General features: G+C 39.1%; 1 protein-coding gene across 1 annotated transcript in view; it reads left to right on the top strand.

Moving 5' to 3' along the window:
- olf413 (DBH like monooxygenase olf413) overlaps positions 1–20294 on the top strand; it is a 150344-nt gene that overhangs the window by 86593 nt on the left and 43457 nt on the right. Inside the window, 1 exon segment of the mRNA XM_068286832.1 lies at positions 17143–17298. Within this exon segment, the coding sequence (XP_068142933.1) occupies positions 17143–17298 (156 nt within the window).

The following is a 20294-nucleotide window of genomic DNA, read 5'->3' on the forward strand; positions in this document are numbered from 1 at the left end:
TGCCAAACAGAACTTGAAAAAGATTAGAAGGATATCGCAGGGTCGTTCCGGCTTAGGTTACCACTTCCTTTTGCCATTTTTTAGCCCAGAAAATATTATTGTTTTTCCAGTTTTTTCCTTCTTTTATTTTTTGAAGGGCACTGGCACCCAATACATTCCCCTCTCCATTGTACCACTCTCAGTTGAGTTTCCCTTTGGTTTTGGCTCCTTGAAAACCTATTGAAGCTATAAATCCTTTGTGTTTTCAATTTTTATTTTATTGCTCTCCACAGAGCGCGTGTGTGTGTGTGTGTATTTGTGGGTGTGTGCGTGCACAAGGTGAACTCAACATTTCAGAATCTGAAATAGGAGGAGGGGTGGTTAGGGGGCTCTTTTTCGACCATTTTGAAGGCGTGACTCAGTCGAAAAGCAGAAGGGCAAAGGCAACATCGAATGCACAAAAGTAAAATTTAAAAAGATACAAACAAACACAAAACACTTGAGTGGCGCATTTTGGCTTTGCCATGCCCACACCCCCTCTCCACTGAGCCCCACCAACAAATAAAAACACCCTCTCCTTTGGTTTTGCGGATGACGGGGGAAAAGCTAAGCTGAGCTGAGCAATGTGTGCGCTACACTTCCGCGTTCAAGGCAATTGAGTTAATCTAGCAATGAGTTTGGTTTTGTTTGGGCAGGTAAAGTAATTGGGGGTAGAAGAACTGTGTGTGAAATTGGGAATTGTTGATGCAGGAGAAGCAGGAGGAGGACAACGATGAATATAGCTTCACATGGGGCTGGCGTTTTGACTGAGCCGGGGTGGCATTTTTATTGGGCAGGTCTCTAGAGTGTTTTTGGCCGGAGATAGGCAGCTGGGTCTCTAAATAATTGCTGATAAATAAAGAAACAACCAAAAAAAAAGAAAACAAAACAACAAATACAAGTTAATACCAAAGTGTGAGAATAATAAACGAAATGAATTGCGTCCGAGAGATTTGATAAAATTTCATACTCAATGATTGAACATTTGATGACAGTTTCTCTCCACCCCATTTAGGGTGCTATGGGCTTACTCGTTACCGCATGGCTTGAGTTGGAAGTTTACTCGCTTTTTGTTTAGTATATCATTATGTATAGTCAGTCCTGAATATTACTCGCTACATTTCCTTTACTCGCTACTTCAAAGCTACTTAGATGCTAGGGTCCTTCTCCTTTTTTCCACTTATCTGTATTTAAGTGCCTAGTCCCTGGGAATATGGTATTACTACTAGTGGGATACTACTCAAGCATTAAGGATTTGATCTATTTATCCACTTATCTTAATTCGTTACTTGTTGTATTATGCATGTATTTGTGTGTGTACTCGCTGTTTTGCGGTAAGCTTTGTGTGTATTATCGTTTGAGCTCGTTGAAGAGTTGAGCTTTACTCGCTAATCATTTTTGTTTTTCTTTCTCTGACAGCTTTAAGTAGGGTATTTGAGCATTTTGCACCGTGCCATTTCTCGGAAATTTCAGTGCTCAGCTCAGCCTTTTTTCCTCTGACTTGGTCTATTCTATTGTTAGTGTTGTTGTTGCTTTTGATGATTGCTGCTACTTTTCTGCTATTTCTTTTTCGCCCCCGCCTATCTTTCTCCCTCTGTATTTGTGTGTGTGTGTGTATTTTGCCTCCCCTTCTAATGGGCGGGATGGGGGGCGGTGGTGTTCTTTTTACAGTTGTTGCTTTTGCCATTTAAACGTAAAAATAAATGACTTCTTAGCTGTTTTTCTTCATTGGTTTTTGTTGTTCTTCTCCCTTGTTTGTTGCTACTGGAAAGTTTATTTTAACCTCAGAGCCAAAAAGTGCACGGAACAATAATCGAATTTGAGTGAATTAAGATTGGGGAATTGCTGTTGAACAATAGAATGAGCTCTTCATGTGTGTGTGTGTGTGTTTGTGTGTGGAAAATTATCCCTAAAGCAAACACGAGAATGGGAAAAAAAATGAAAGAGAGAGAGAGAAAGAGAGAGAGAGACTCACTCATATGGGCGCGTGTGTGACTAAGGATTTTGTTTCCTCCTTTTTTTTTTTTTATTTTTTTATTTGTTTACCGATAACACTTGGCACTAAAAGGGGACCGAATGCCTGGCTGCCAGCCTGCCGGCTTGAATGTCCTGTGCTCTGTTCTGTTCTGCTTTGCTCTGAGCTCTGTGCTCTGTGTGTCCTGACAGTAATCAGAAACGCTCTACAAATAGCAACAAGCCATCTCATCCAGCCATCTCTTTCCTTCTGTTTGTGTTTGTATTTTCATCAAATAAAATTGACACACACAAGTGTTAGCCGCTTTTGGGTTGACAGCAGCAGGACCCCCTACAACAACAACAACAACAACAGCAGCAAAAAAAATAAAGAAATAAACGATAACAGAAAACCAAAAGGAGAAGAAGATGACGACGACGACGACGACGATGAAGGATCTACATTAGGTTCGAAAGTTCGAAGAGGTTGAAGATTGCGGGGCAAGGTAAAGTTTTCCTCATTCCCTAAACTGACTTTAAGCGCTTGGTTAATTTTGTGTGTTTGACTTGAGCTTTTGATTTGACAGTTTAGTTAAATTAAATACAACGAGGGAAAACAGAAATAGAAAATTTAATGAGCACGATGAAAACGAGAGAGAGATATAGACGACTCATCGATGACCTGTAATGATTGTACACAAACAGCTAAAAGGGCGAATGTGATTGGAGTCTTTGTTTTCTGTTTATTTCTGATCGATTTGCCATGTCAAACTTTGATATTTCAGACAGAAAATTGCAATTTCTCTTTCTACATCATATGCTCTTGGGCTTAAATGTTAAAGGATGGGTCTGGGCAGCCCTTTTTCAGACCTATTTAAATCCAGGATATGGTAAAAGAATTACCTTTTACCTTTATCACAAAATTGTCTTATAAATACAACAACCCAATCTAATTCTAACCTAATCGCCCACTCAGACACTCCCACATAAACACACACAACAACAACAACAACAACAATAACAACAACCCTGTTGTAAAGTTCAAAAGCGTTTTATAAGGAGGTTAGGTTAGGACGAAGGGCGAAGGGCCAAGAGAATCAAGAATAGAAAGAGGAACAGGAACAAGAACGGGGCAATAGCAAAAGGAATAAAGTGGAGAATGAAGAAGGGGATAAACCCTGCGTCAATTGAAGTTTTAACATACAAATGTAATTAAAACGTTTTTCGTAGACGCCGCCAGGCACAACACAAAGTAAAAGTGAAATTGTATGTGTATGTATGTGTTTGTGTATGTGTATGGGTGTATTTATGTAAATGTGTGTGTGTGTGTGTAAAGCAGGAACTGTCCAAAAGGGAGGAAGTATGTTTTCAACTCTCGTATAACAAACACAAAACAAGGCCGAGACTCTTGAAATTGTTGCCGGCGGATGCAATAAGTTGGTGATAAGGTGTTCATTCCCTAAGGGCAAATTGTTGGGGGATGGTTAATGGGGGAAAGGGGGCCGATAGGACCAAGCGAATGGGGTGGTGGGGGAAGGGTGTCAGGCAGGCAGGCAATGAAAAACCTTTTGCAAAAGTTGTCAAAAATCAAGCAAAGGACGCAAAACAACGAACGAGAAAAAAATGCAAAAACAAAAATGGAAACGTGTTCCGATTCCCGGGTCTCTCTCTCTCTCTCTTTCTCATGCTGTGTAGTCAAAAAAACAATGCAAATGTCTTGTTGTTAACCTTTTTTCATTTTTAGTTCCCCCCCACCCCTTAAGCTCTCTAAAAACGTTCGCCTTTTGGCTGCCACCGCCCAACTGTTTTGTGCCCCTCTCCTCTTCACTTTCTCTCTGCCTCTCTCTCTTTCTCTCTCTCTCTCTTTCTATGGGGCAAACAATGATATTTACATTTTTTATCTTCACTTTACTTTCGCTTGAAATTGGAAACAGGCCGAAGGGCCTTCTATGTATTTGCTGTTTTTTTTTTTCGCCGTGTGCTCCCCCTTTTTTTCCTGCACGTTCGGGCATTTATACAAAGGAAAAAAAACAAACTGAAATGAAATGAAAAGGCTAGAGACGAACTCATATCAAAGCGATCATGGATTTATGGCCTTAATAATAGACTTAGAGGAAATTGGAGAAGGAGAAGTGCTGCCCGAGGGGAAAGTGGCGGATACTTGGTGTGAGTGTGTGGGCGGAGGTTTGTGTGAGTGTCTGTGTGTGTGTGTGTGTGTGTGTAGGCCAGTATCAAGGAAGCTAGGAGGAAGGAAGGAGTTGGCCATCTAAAATTGGTAGGAAACAAAATGAAATTTGTGTCCAAAATTGAAGCCGCCCAAGAGTGGACAAGTAATTAGGCAAAGGATTTTCTTCCTCAACATGTATCTTTCCCTTTTTTTTCGTTACTGCTTTTTATGTTAGCCCGCAAAAGTATGCTATAAAAAACGTGAGCTTTATTTTGTTTTATTACGTATTGGGGTTTTTCGCTTGGCATTCGAGCAGGCGACAAAATGTCCCTAAAATAAACAGGCAACAAGACTCGAGGCGAATTCTGGCACAAAAAGAGCACTGCGAGGGTCATTCAATGATTAAGAAATTGTACATGAAAACAGAGTTTTTGAACTTAATTTCTTCAGAATTGTGTACCCAAAATAAAAGTAATTAAAGTTGTTAAACTTAAAAATTTCAATGCAAATAGATTAAACAAAACTATTATGAATAATTTTTTTGACAATTTTCCTCACGAATTCATTTCTTTTTTGACAATTTTGTTGCCTGCGCCAATCAAGGGTATGTCACATTATATAGTATAGTATAATTCGCATTGCCCTTGTGTGTGTCATCCCATTGCCATTTTGCCATTTGCAAGCGACGACCCAAAAATGCCCTTAGGGTTGACAGTTTATCAAATTGCCGAACAAAGTCACCAAGCAACATAGGAAAAAAAAGCAAAAGAAAAAAGCGACAAAAAAGAAACACATACAAATAAAAGGGCAGCAGCTGCCACAAAAGCATCCTGCGGGATGGATCTTTGTGGAATGGATTTGGGTATGTGTCTGTATGTGTGTGTGTGTGTGTGTGTGTGTATGTGTGTAGCATTCACCAAATGCTCATTAAAATAATTTTTGCCAAAACACACATTTTGTTCCAAATCTATACAAAAATGTCGCCTGCAATTCCATCATCATCATCTGCATATGACATTGAGTGGTTAACAGATAGAGTGATTATGAGTGGAGAAGGGGGAGAGTGGTAGCGGGGTTGGTGCTGGGGTAGGGAGAAGGTTTGGGATTTGGTTAGATGGAAAACTTCTTCAGATAACGCAGCAGCATCACGAAAGTGTCAAAAACGCTTAATAAACGTCAATGTCAGAAAGATTTCAAAGTCAATGGCAAACATTTTTGAACAAAACACTCTGAATCCAAGTTGAAATTTTTCGAACGGATATATGTATGTATGGGAAAGTGTGACAGAGATGGAGATATACATACATACATATATATGAAAAGGAAAGGAAAACGCAAAATCAACGCAATTGAATTCGCATAGTATCCCCGCTTTTCCTCCACCCTTCCGCCAAAGCATCTCTTCTGGTCTTTCATTTCATTTCGACATTCATTCGCTTGACAAATGGAGTGTCATAAATGCAGCCCTTAAGGGCAGTCAGCCAGACGGTACGTCGGTCGGACAGTCTACACCTTCTTTTACCCGCTCCCCTTTATGCTAAACGACACGTATTCTCGACTCGACGAATTGGTGGTCCCTTTCCTTTTTTGCCCAAAGCACACACACACATACTCAGGCCTCAACAGCTTATGTGAGAGAGAGACACACAGCTAAAAATGCACAAGGGGATTTTAAATTTATTTGAATTTGCTTTTAGTTTGGGTCTTCCGACTCTTCCGACTGTCTGTCTTTGAGTTACATTCAACAGATTTCGATGGCAGCCGTTACATATCGCATTTAAAAAGTGGTTTCAATATACAAATAAGAAATGAAACAGTCTGAATGGATTATTTCACACACAAAGATCGACTAGTTAATACTCTCTAAGAATATATAGCTTAAAGGTTTTAAATAGGAATATAGTAGGTATATATCGTATAAACTTAAACTTAAACTCAGTTCTCATACGAAAGGGATTATCACAAGAAAAACTCTTTGAAATATATTTTAAGTTACTATAAAAAACCTAAGATTTTGCATATGCTATATATACATATGTATAAATATATATATGCAGCTGCTGGGCATATCAACCCCAATAGTGTCATGGAGCAAAAAAAAAAAAAAAACAACACAAGGGAAAAATGGAAAAACTGACGTCTGTCAGCTTAACAATATGACAAATACAATTTTTCGTCTCTTTATAATTTCATTTTACTATAAAAACGCATTATTATATAATGCGTTATGCTTGTGCTGCCCCACCCTCTTTAAATATAGCAGAGACAACCAACCAGGCAACCAACCACCCATACACCCACCCACCATCGGCAGCAGCAACAGCATCAGCCCCATCATCATCATCAACGGCATGGGCGTGGCTCTTTAGCCGGCCAAGGCAACAGCGTTTGGGCGGCACACTCTGGACAATTGAAAGTGATATAAAAATAGTCTCTCTTGCATTTTTCGTTTTTTTTTTTTTTTGGTTTTGGTTTGTTCCATCATAATTCTTTCTGTTATTCGTTTCATTTTGTTGTTTTTTTTTTTTTTTTTCTTGCTCTGTGGTATTTGTCATCATGGGTTTAAGCGCAATGGTTAGAATGAGAGAGAGAGAGAGTTATGTATTCGCTTCAACGCCCTAGAGTTAATTTTGAGTGACGTGCAAAGTTTGTTAATTGAATTTGCCTTTTTGATATGTATGTCACATTGATGATGGTGCCGCAGCGGCATCAACGCAAAAGGGAGAAATTACAGTGGGGACTAGCTAAGTGGGTTGTGTACATGACATTAATTGAGCAAACTAGTTAAAAGGGTTGCTCCTTACTCTTGTTTCTTTATGGCTTGTCCCTGCCCTGCCCTGCCCAGCCCAGCTCAGCTTCAGCCTCAGTCCAAGCCAAAATTGTTTAATGCAAATGGGTAAAATCACAAGGGCTGTCCCTCAAGGGGAACTTCAATCTGACAGAGATTGCGGCAACAGTGACTCTCAAATGAGCAACACACAACCAGAGGGGTTAGATTTGTGATTTCAAGTGCCCAAAAACCCAGCCAGTTGACTTGACAAAATTATCAAAAAATGCAAAGCGAAAGGAATAAACAAAAATAATAAAAAATAAACTGGAATCAGAGATACGGAAATTAGAAAATGAATAAAAATGTATTTGGAGGGAGTTTATATCTTTTATGAAACATTCAAGTGCTGAGCAAAGTAAATTGTAAGGGATTTGCTTGAAGATTTCCAAAGGATATTTAAAGTTAGATTAGGGCTAATTTTAAAGCTTTCAGACTGTGATTTGTGTTGTAAGCCAATACTTTCTACTTGATGTCCTTGTTACTTGTCGTCACACTTTCCATAGATGAAGGGTTTCCTTATCGTTGGTTTAGTGCTTAGCAATTAACTGGATTTAAATGCACCTGCAGTCAGGTGATAATCCTTTCATTGTAATAGTTTTCAATTACAAACCCTTTTTGCAGCAGTGTTGAAATGATGGGCGTGTACATGCACTTGGTGTAGCCACTGTTCATTTCAATTAATCCGGATGTCATTTTATTTGCCGTTGTCTCATTGCTGTTTGCTGCCAATGCACTATTATAACCCAAAACTTCTTTGATTTTGATTGTTTGCAGCTGCATGGACAACAGAAACAACAACAACAACAACAACAACAGCAACATTATTCATTCATTCAGATATTTTTAATCATTTTAATAGGCCACTTTTTATGTGAGTAGCCTCATCATTGGCATCACAGAGGCAGTGGCAAACATAAGAGGCCGCAGCTTAATGCATCAATGCACATTTTACAGTTACATATATGTAATTTATATAGAGAGTGAGAAAGAGAGAGAGAGAGTGAGAGAGATCGAGATACAGACATTTCAGACAAATGGGCTCGGCCTAATTTATAGATTTTTAATGCCATCCTCAATAATATAAAGAGTCTATCGTAAATGTCCTACACTTCAGTTATAATAAATAATATTGTGTATACTCGTACATATATTATAACTATACCCATTCAACAATGATTTCAACTTATTTCAATTGCTGTCATTCGCATTGTAATATAAATTGGCAAACGAGTAGACAAAGTGATTGATATTTAATCTAAAATAAAAGCTTAAAGTCCGGCGGGCAATTTCAATTTTAATAAAATGCTTTTAATGCTCACAATGAAGGAGGATCAAGATGAAGGGGCTGTTGGTGTTGCAGTTAAAGATGGCAATAACAGATAGCAACTATATATGTATTTGTACATATATATGTATGTATAGAGAAGATGAATGGAAAATTGGCCCACCCAAAACTCAGCAAAAGTTTACAATGGTCGAAAGAGCGGTGGGAGATTAGACGACTGAGAGAAGACCAAGAACTTGGCCAAGTTGCATTGCATTGCACAATTTGTTGCTGTTTGCTTTCATAAAATATTAACTAGCAATTTGCAGTGTCTGCATACAAAGCATACAATCACACGCACACACACACACACACACACACACAAACACATAGATATAAAATATATATACATACATATATATAGATAGATTGAAGATATCGGTCGGAGGGTTGGGTAAACATTTCAAAACTTTCAGATTGAGTTGATGAGTTGGAGTGGTAAACTGAAGTGCCTTGCATTGGACAAACAGACATACATACATACATACATACAGAGAGACAGAAAGACAGACATACATATAGACAGACCGATAGACTAAGGTCAGAGAGAGAGATGATTTAATTTGCTAAAAACCAGGGACACCATTTCAAATTAAATTGAAATTGTTAATGAATTTTCTGCTACAAGAAACTTTGTCGCACAAAAGTTTTCTTCTTGGATAAGTCTTCATCCAATCAAATGGAAAACGTTAGAGAATGGAAACGAACAAAAAGACAAAACGAAAAAACAAAACAAAACAAAAAATCATCAGAAATCATCGCACTTGCTTTTTGCCAACCCTGGACAAGCAATTGCAACTTGGCAAATATCGAATCATTTTGTCCGGCAGCAGTATCTTCTACTTCTGTTCATTCCCCCTACTTTCCATTGCCGCCGTCCTCATCTGTGTCTCTTTCTCTCACTTGAAGGCACTTTAACTATATTAATTGATATACTTGCTTGCAGCGGTAATTTAAGCAAACTAAAGTTTCGCCTGCCAATGCCAATATCATCATCATCAAACGAAACACCAGGCAGACAGACAGACAGACAGGCAGACAAACTGACATAGAGAAACCTAGCTAGATATTGTTGACTAAAGAAAGAGAAAGAGAACGGGGAAAGAAAGAGAAGTTGAGATGAGATTTTGGGCTTACCGTTTTTGGTTTTCGGTAGGGATTCTCCTCTGTGCTGTGTTCTGTGTCTAGCTTGATGGCTTTACCCCAAGGCGCGCTCTTTTTGGCGCTGACATATACACAGAGGAGCATTTGCTCCTTGTGCCTGCTGCCGGCAGCTTCACACACTCACACTACCACTACCACTACTCCGTGTTATAGGCAAATGGGCAGGCAACATAGCGTATACGTAATCAAATGTACATAAGGCATCAAACGACTCGACGACTCCTACTCTAACTCCAGCTCCAACTCCAGCTCCGACGTCGACGCCATCAATTCCTAAGCCAAAACAAGCATAGTGGCATCTAAAGTAGTAGCAGGAGGAGGACACAACAACCCAAGAGCTCCTTTAACATACATCAAGAGCAGCAGCACAGGCTCGGAAATGGGTAGCAGGAATAGGAAGGACAAGGCAGTGTGCACAGGAAAACAATTTACAATGCCACCAACTTGATGCGGTGTGTGTACATACATATATGCGGAGGGGCAGGACTTGTCGAGGAAGGGGAGGCTTAAGACGATGCACACAATTTTGGCACTGGCAAATGGCAATAGATGGCACAGATATTTGAAAGCCGAGAGATAGCACCCTGGCAAAAGAGAGGGCGGTTTCTATAATGATTGAAACATAGAATAGGGGCAATCTAGATATTGGAATACTTGAACAGATAATAAATCAATGTATATACATAGATATATCAACTTTGTTTACATTAAGTCCTAAATCTTTTTGCATATTTCGATTTTCGATTTGTCGTCTAATAGATATTATTTTTTCTTACACTCTTTTCTTCTTTCTCATTTTTCTTTGAAATGGACAAGAGTCGTACATCATTCGATGGCTGATTTACAGTTCTCACCTTTTAACAATTTTCCATTTGTTATTGTTGCTGTGTGTGTGTGTGTGTGTTTGTTGTGCTGTCAATTCCCTGGAGTTCACTTCATCTAAATCAAAAATAAGAGCTGTCCAAAATCCTTTCTTTGAAACTTTCCAGTCAACTCTCTCTCGCTTGCTCTAAATATATATATATATATATATATGTATATATATATGTATATGTAGATATAGTATAGCTAACATTTTGATATTTGTGTGATATGTGTAGTAAAGGAATACGAGAAGGAGTCACCGAAGCAAGGAACCAACCAACCCTTTTGCTGTTGTTATATATATGATGGAGGTTTATAAAGCAAAATCTGTACACGAAAATGCTTGGGCCGAATACGGGAGGAGAATGGGCATTAGTGAAATGAAGAGGAAAGGGTGTGTAGTGTATAGAGAGCATTGGAACATTGGTTTTCGTTGAAGATGTAGAAAGAGGGTGGAGGGAGGTAATAAGTTTAATGTGTGCTGCGAGCATATTTTAAGGCTTTTCACTTGAGCCTTTTTGCTAGCCAGCTGTCAGTTCAGTTCAGTTCAGTTGAGTTTGTTGTTGATGATGGTTGACTGCCTGACCCCCGCCTCCCTTCTACCGCCTACCGGCCGCTTCTCCATATACCAACAATCACTTGCCATCTCTATCACTCTCGCACACACACATACTTCGAGCTCTTCTTGTGCATCCTCATCATCCACTCATGTACTTGACTGAACTGTCCCAGCTGACGTTGAATTATCATAAATTGCTAAAGTTTGTTTTTGGCGTAACAAAACTTGGGCGGACGACTGACTGACTGCTCCGCCTTCGTCTCCTTTTACTTTTCTTCTATGTGTGTGTGTGTGTGTGTTGGGAAAGTTTTCATCAAGCGAAAATCAAGACAATTAGGCTCATGCTAAAGGGTTCAAATGAGTGAGTACATTGTAGGAGATGGGAGATGATGGGCAGGAATGCTGATAGGATGGGAACGGGTTTTGGGTTTGGGTATTGGGGAGATGCTTGATGATGTGTAGGGGGTAAGTGCAGTGACAGAGCTTTGCATAAGTTTGTTTTGCTTTCAATGTTGCATAATCCTATTAAATTTCACGTTGCGGGAAGGCAAACAGCAGTCAACCAGCCAAAAGGAACCAAAGCAAAATCACAATGTCGAAAATGAGAAAAAACAAAAAACGTCAAACTGAAATGCTCGAAAGGTGCTTAATTTTCTGCTTGGCTTTTATTGATTTAGCGCTCCCGCAACCCAACCACTCACTGTCTCATGCTATGCCGTTCCACACACATAGCCATATATATATATATCTATATATGTATATATATACATATTAGAAGAGCCAAGCTAAAAGGCATTAAAGTCTTGACAAGGCTATTAAATGCTTAAGAGGCAGCGACGTTAATGACAACAGCAGCAGCAGCAGCAAGCAGCAGCGCAAAGGCCAATGGCGGAGCCAAAGAAAAAGTGAGCTGCGCAACGCATCTCAACGCAAGGATTACAATTTACGAGTCCTGCGAACCATGAAGGTGTGATAAAATTTCCAGCAATTAAAAAAACGTGTGCGTTGACAACGGCAACGAGGAGGAAGGCGACGACAACGCGTTGAGGACTCCCGACGACACCGACAACGACAACGGCGGCTACGTCGCCAACGACAAGCAGAAAGGGCCAAGTGTCGTGGCATGCAACTTAAAAAGAAAGTAAAAATGAGCCAACATTCTCGCCTCATATATAAAGCTGAAAAATGAATGCTCTATCAAAAAGTTTTTCCTCCTGTAATGGCCCCTAACAAAAATCTAGCTAAATAGTAGCATACTTTTTAGGGCAAAAGCCAACACGCAAATATATGTGTATGTATGTCACATGATCATATACGTTTTTCGTAGCATACATTTGAGCGCTCATAGAAAACTGATTCAATTTGAAGACTCTACTGCTATGCCCTTCCTTCAATTTTTGTTGGTTTTTTTTTTTTTTCTCAAGACGACATTTTTCCTGCACACATAAAAAAAAAGCAGAAGAAGAAGAAGAAGTAGATGAGAAAAAAGGCAACCAAGTTGTAAGCAATTTTAAACGTCGTTGGCATTTGGCAGAGGAGCAGCAGCGGCAGCTCCCTGAGAATATTGCAAATTTATGCGCCTTTCCTTTTTGCATAATTACCCCCAACGACCCTTAGTCGTTGGCATCAACCACCAGCAGCAGCACCCATACATAGCACCCTCATTCCACTTTTGAACCCCCACCCCCCCTACCCTTGGCCCACGCACACGCAGATTTTGATAACGTCGTGTTGGGTGCTTGCAACATTGCAGCGCGTATTTTTAATTTCCGTCAGTTGGCCGTCTCTTTTGCCCCCTCTTTCGTTTCTCCTTTTTTTTCAGCGATAAGGTTGGGACATGTCAAGGTATATATGTGTGTGTTTGTTCGTGTGTGTGTGTGTGTGTGAGCGGTAGATAATGTTAAATTAAAAGGGAAACTGTGCAAAACAGTCAAAAAATACTATGTACTATAGACTCAGTAACAAACGGGAAGAGGAACTCTGCTCATGCGATCTTGAATTATGCGTTTGTAGATTAAACTACATGACAGTCAACGAGAGACAGAGACAGGGACTGGGAGAGGCAGAGGGCAAGAAGCGCAGAAACAACGACAAATGCAGAATGATTCTGTACCCCAAAAAAAATTATAAATTTCTACAAAATAGATATAAAATTTATGCGATACACAAATAAACAAACAGAAAATACCATAATGAGAAGCAACAAAAACAAAGCTGAAAAAAAGGAAAACTTTTAATTAGCTAACTAAAATGGCAAATGGCGCAGCATGTGATATGATTAATGAAATGCTGGCATGTAATGCCAACAACCAGCACAACACGCAGAGTGTGAGAGAAAGAGAAATAAAGTGAGATGGAGGATGATATAAATTGGGGCAAATTAATTGCAACAGCCTCAGGTGTGCGTCTCGTTCTCTCTGTCTCCCTCGTATAGGTGTGTGTGTGTGTGTATATTTCGAAAATTTCCGTTGTAATTAGATGATGGAAACGCTGGGAGAGTAAACTTGTTCTTTTTGTGTTTTTTGATAGCCTGGGAAACTTAACATTAGCCAAGCTTTTGAGCTCGTGTTAAGTGTGATAAAAGATAGAACATTAACTAAAATAAATCAAAATGTAGCTGCCTGGATGAGTGGGTGGTTGATGGTTGCTTGGTGGTTGGTGGTTGCTGCCACCACAAACGCATCTACAACTTGACCAACAGCTGTGGGTGCTTTATGATGCTGTTTCTGTTTCTAAACAATGATGGAACACGCTATTTAATGGATGAATAGCTCAAACTACACAAAAAAAAAAAAGCAGAAAAAATGAAAGGAAGAATGATCTAGTGGATTGTTAAGTGGCATAATCAGCAGGCACAGGAAAATGACAAATGAAATGAATTGAATATCTTTCAAATTTGAAGTCGAATGTTTGATAATGCATAATCTAAATTTCACCACTTTTTGCAGTATTTAATGTAAAAAAGTTGCAATTTCTGTCGATTTACAAATATTTTGAATAACATTTTATTGAACTTTTTTTAACATCACACACAAAAACTGTGTGAAGTGATTAGTAACCAGAGGGCCGGGGCTAACTTCGACCGCGTCAAAGTTTGTATACCCTTGCAACTTTTTTGGTAACTCTATCCTTACCTAGCCATCAATGTGGAAGAACGTTTTATCTAAAAAGGCTTAAGCTTGAGAAAGAAAGGCCTACAATCATAGGAAATGACGAAGATATTGATCAAAGTCACTGTTTTCCACCGATCGTTCCTATGGGAGCTATATGATATAGTCACCCGATCTTTATCAAATTCGGCACAGTCATTAACATATATATTAAATTAGGAAATGTTTAATTTAAAAGCAATCGCGTTAAAAGTAACGAAGTTATTTACAAAAGTCACTGTTTTCGACCAATCGTTCCTATGGGAGCTATATGATATAGTCACCTGATCTTGATCAAATTTGGCATAGTCGCTTATAGGCGTAGTAAACTCTATAATATTAAGTTTCACGACAACAGCTCAGAAAATAACGAAGTTATTGAGAAAGTCACTGTTCGTGACTTGGCCGTTTGTATGGGAGCTATATGATATAGTCACCCGATCTTGATCAAATTTGGCATAGTCGCTTATAGGCAAAGTAAACTCTCTAATATTAAGTTTAACGATAATAGCATAGAAAATAACGAAGTTATTGAGAAAAGTCACTGTTCGTGACTTTGGGGTTTGTATGGGAGCTATATGATATAGTGGTCCGATCCGGCTGAATCCGAGATATACAACGCCTGCAGTATATACAAGCCTACGTGCAAAATTTCAGCTCTGTAGCTCTTACGGTCTAGGAGGAGTTTGCGTTGATCCAGACGGACGGACGGACGGACGGACGGACGGACGGACGGACGGACGGACGGACGGACATGGCTAGTTGAACTCGTCTCGTCGTGCTGATCAAGAATATATATACTTTGTATGGTCGGAGATGCTTCGTTCTATGCGTTGCACACTTCTGACCAAAATTAATATACCCTTTTTGCAAGGGTATAAAAATGTTTTAGTTGTAAATTGATAGAAAGACAGCTGCCAAAGCATCGTCGCCGCTTTTATTGCATTTTAGTTTATGGCAAACCAAAAAATTGCTGCCTATCCTGGCCATAATCAATTGAATTTCCATGCATAATACGCACAAAAATTTTCAACCACAAATAGATGGCATAGAAGCCACACAGTTGATTACAGTTACTAAAAGCCACTTTTCTAACCAACCAGCACACAAAACAAAAAAAAAAAAAAAAGAAGGAATATAAAAAAAAGTATATCGAATGAGCCAAACCAAATGCAATAAAACTTTACCACCTTACGCCCTCCCTCGACCCAAGCTCAATCTCTCTCTTTCGCTCTCTCTCTAATACCACTTTCTCAGTCAATATAAATAAAATGCACTTTTTCAAGTGGCATTGAGGATGGGCAGAGGTGGGTGGTTGTGGGGGGTGGCGGCGAATGGCTCTGGAGTTGATGTAGAATTGGCAAATAATTAAATCAATAAAATTTTTGAAATATCTACATAGAAAACTACTCAAAAATTCCATCAGCTTCAATTACGGTATCAAGGGTTTGCGGGAATGTCAAGGAAGGGGTCAGACAAGATGGTAGGGGATGGATGCAGGGGTTGGGGTTCTGTCAGTATATCTATCTTTTCATCCATCCATCCATTCATCCATTTTCCATACCGTTTCTCCTACTTCTCGCACTCTCTGTCTGTCTCTGTTTGCTGCCCAAGCAAGGTCTTCTCACTCTTGACTTTTCGCAACATCATCAAAATTTTTGCCAGTTCAAGTTTTCAACGTTCCCCTCTTAGTGGAGTCCTTGGACCAAAAAAGGATGCCAAACATAACGCCCATTTGCAGTCAACTGCCAATATGCGAAGCGAATCACAACACAGAGAACAGAAGTGGTAGGAAGAACATGCCCCAACGCCTACATAGGCGGCATGTGGAATGGGGTGGTTGGGTGATGTGTATATGGAAGTAGTTGGATATGGTGGGGTTAAGAGGTGCGGGAATGAGGATGGGTAGATATTGGTATAGGGTCATGTTGTTATATGTATAAGAATTTACATGCACCCACACACATCCATCCATGAGTCCTAGACATCTGGCGTCTGTGTTGACGAAGGCTGGCCAACAACATGTGCAAAAGAATCGAAGAAGAAAGTTCACAAAAAAATAAAAAACAAAAAACCGACAAAAACAAGACTAAAAATATATACCAAAAAAAAAAACCCCTGAAATGCTGGGGACAAAGTTTTGGGTTTTTAAAGCAAACAACGTTCAAACGAAGACAAAAATGATGAACTATTCGTTACTTATTGTCATATACCTATAAAGAGGCTAGGATGATCTACTTGGACACGATTCTTAAAAGATAGAAAACTCTTAATTAGATGCAAAAGGGATTTCAAACAATCTGAATATTTTGTGTGAGTTTAGTTGCTCACTTGGAAATCAAGTAAATAAACCTCACCCACTATTCGATATAAATATTACGTTAACAAAATCAAATTATCTTTACAATCGCTTTTTTACTCAAACTTTTCATCCTTTTGGCTATTAATATTCTAATATGTATGTTGTGATCGAAAATGCTTGAAATTTTGATTGAGAGTGGGTACTAAAGTGGTTTTATTTTCGATTCATGGCCCAAAACTACTCAACTTTAACTTGGTAACTCTGTCAAAACAGTAAAAGGAAGGGAAGGAGAGAGAGAGGGAGTGTGAGTCAGGGGAATGAAGAGTAGACAGATCGAGTCAAGGCCTTACAACTTTGACGAAAATTTAAATTATTTTACAAAAAAAGATAAGAAAAAAAAAACGTCTCTCTCTCTCTCGCTCTCTATTTCTCAATATCTCTTCTTCTCTATCCCGTTTTCACTGCTTCAAGTAGAAAAATGCCAAAAACTTCACCCACATGCTCAGTAAAAGTTATGCACATGTGAGTTGGGCGTTTGGAAAAGGAGGACATTGAGTTGAGAGTTGTGAACGCCTGTGGTTGGTGTGTCCTCCAGTCAAAAGAACAACAGCAACAACAACAACTTACTTAATGACATGAAAATATGCCCCGAAAGAAAAGAAGGAGAAAAAAAAAAACCGGGACGAAAGAATGTTGTAAATGAAATATTTGCCAAGAACATTTTTCATCATTGATGAATTGAATTGTGAATTGTGAATGCCTTTTCCATGCCTCTTTAACTTAAAATGTATTCTATCTTTATCTTTTTACAGGATCGTCATGTTACACGCAATGGTGACCCCGAACCGGTTGTGGATCCCTCACAGGATTATATGCTGATGATGGGCTATGAGAATGCCACACATACTGTATTACGTTTCCGCCGGAAGTTGGACACATGCGATGGCAGTCATGACATTGCCATAACGGTAAGTCAAAACGTTTAATAGATATATTGGCCAAAGTTTTTTACTTCCCCGTCCCCGTCCACGCTCTGCCACAATATGCTTCTCCTTTAGTATTCCCTCTTTACTTGCGTCAAGTGAAATTTATGCACTCTTCTCTACTTTGACTGTTATATGAGAGTTAGTTTCGGAGTCTGAGCTGAACTGTGTCTGTGCCAGTGTCTGTGTGTGTATGTGTTTGGGTGTCGTCTCATAATTTATGTTAATAAAAACTTTCTTCCAAGAGTTTCATCTATGGTGGTGTTGTTGTTGTTGTTGTTCTGATGATATAAGCGACTGCCATCAAAGTACTAAAGTGATTGTCAAGGGGGGCACGTACTTTGCCGCCATCATTTCATGCACCCCCATCCGCCCCACGTTACCCTAATCCGCAGCCTTATGCCCCATGCTAGTGGCAAAGATTGTGAACTACAACACAATGAGAATCAGGATGAGAATGAGGATGAGTTGTACAAGTTGACGCAATAACCTTAAACAAATATAAACACAAAAGTGTGTGCTAAAGCTAAAGCATACAAAATGATATCGTGTGAGACAAGAGAAAGTGGGAGAGGGTCGGAAAGTTGTGCAATTTGATAGAAAATTAACTTGCCATTGCTAGCAACCGACATACACTGCTCAAAAATAGCTTGAATTTTCGTGGAAGGGGAGCAAAAAAGTTTTCTGCACCAATATTAGCCATATCCATCGATACAACATATTGCAGATATATAATTAACTATTCTGGTCTTTCTGGCCATATGTGTGCAAACCAATTGCAATAATATCCTCCCTTTCCTTGAGTCTAATCCATAAGCTTTCTCTTTCTCTCATTTTCTGCGTGTGTGTGTGTGTGTGTGTGTGTATGTATTGACACTTCCTGTTACTGTTTTGGGTGTCCTTAAGCACTCTATCAAAACCACAATACCCTCAATGAAAGCGAACTGGCAAAGGCAACGAAAAAGTCATAGTGATAAAAGTTTTATCACGTAAAACTTAAGCGTAAATCTTAAAGAAAACTTTCTGCTTAACTTAAACAAACAAGTGAGGCTCGCACAAATACATACACACACACAGACACACACTCACTCAATCGAAAGGACATGGCGACACTAGAAGAGCCATCCTCCTCATACATATGTACATACATACATATATACAATATTAAGATATAGTGATCCACAGAAGTTTGCCATTGCAAAAAGGGCGAAAAAATTATGCAGAGTCGCGTGTGTTTGTTCGTAGACACATTTGGTTATTGCTTTATCTAAACGGTTTTCTCTATCTCTATAGCCCCCCGCCCCCCGCACCCCACCTTAAGCAAAACAAAAAGAAAAAAAAAACACACTCACAAGAGGAGAAGAGGGAAAGGAAGTATTTTATTTGTCTGGCGTATTAATTGGATTTTGTCGCGTCATCAACGACACATAGTTCCACACCCACCCACACACACACACACACACACACAACAACAACAACAAAAAAGAAAGGAAAACCCGAAAAAATCTTTTTGGCTAAATCGCCTAGACAAATTAGTTCGAAATGAGCTAGTTGTTGGTTGGAAGAGAAGTGAAGAGAGTTTTAGTTGTTGTTGTTGTTGTGTTAGAAGGTTGTTTTCGAGCACAATACAAAGTTTTAATGAATTTTCTGTTCATAGTCCGGGACCGGACCGGACCGAACCGAACCCAACCCAACCGAACCTCCGTTTCCCGTGCGTGTACTCCATCTCTTCTCTCTCCTTTTCGGTTTGTTTAAGTTTGCCGCTTCAATTTACTCACAGAAGAAGCAGCAAAATCAGCATTAGCGCGAGTTGAAAAGGAGCTCAAGTTGTTACTATTTCAGAGAGAGATAGAGAGAGAGAAAAGGGAGAAAAACCAACTAGGACACAAAGTATATCTGGCTGAAACTAAACAAGAATTAGTTTCATAACATATAATTATTATTTTCTTATTTAATTATTAGTTAACCAAAAACTATTAACATTAATCACGCCTTATCCCTATTTGTTAATAGTTTGATTTGGCCAAGATAGAGTAAAATTTCTCTATGTGTTAATTGTGAAGTTCTTAGGGCAATATTGTAGTCGAACCGTTGGAAAAGTTTGTGTAACGTATTTCAATATTGTACTTTACTCTTTTTTTTTTTTCATTTTTGTTAGCGATTTTCATCTTGGTCCAAGGTATTTTTGCATCTTTTGCCCATTCGCGCGTTTAATATTTCGCTTCTCTTTCGTCTTCTTCACTCACAAAAAACTACAACTTGCAGTTTTTTTTTTTTTTTTTCGTCGGAAAAGGAAAAGCAGTAACAGAAACGAAGGCAGGAACCATTTGGCAAATTAAGCGCCGTTTGTTGTGCGTTGAGGAAGACAGCCAAAAGGAGAGGAAGGAGTGGAAGGAGTGCAGGGTGGGTTAGGTGGTGGTAACTATGTAGGGTAAGGCGTAAGGCAGACTGTCGGTGGGTTTTGGGGGGTTTCGGTTAAATTAATAATGTATTGTGTGCAAAAGCATTTGCTGCTTCTGGTTTGGTTTGGTCTTTGGGGTTTGGCCAGGACTTGAGGTCGACGGAGGGGCATAATTTGCAATGCACTTAAAAATTTATTAATTGTTTGCGTTTTTACCAACCCCTCGAAGAGAACCAACCCCCCTTCAACGACCCTCCAACACTCGGTCCTATGCCTTACCTTGCATTAAGTTTAATGAGCGGCAATTGTGCAATTAAAGCAAAAATTGTTCAAGGATTACAAGAGATTTGCGGTGGAGGGGGTTACGCGAAGAGCAAATGCAAATAGACCATAGAAAACTTAATTAAAAACTATGAAAATAGAGAAATTACTAAATAGTTGATGTGATTAAGAAAACAAACAAAATGTACGTAGGATTGGATTGGATACTTTTGTGACATCGATAAGGCGAAAAAACATTAAACAAAAATGGAACAATTTGAAAAGTTTTAATATTTTTTTTTTTTTTATACTTAGCTTT

The sequence above is a fragment of the Drosophila tropicalis genome, unplaced genomic scaffold (genome assembly GCF_018151085.1).
Source record: "Drosophila tropicalis isolate 14030-0801.00 unplaced genomic scaffold, ASM1815108v1 contig_463, whole genome shotgun sequence".
NCBI lineage: Eukaryota > Metazoa > Arthropoda > Insecta > Diptera > Drosophilidae > Drosophila > Drosophila tropicalis.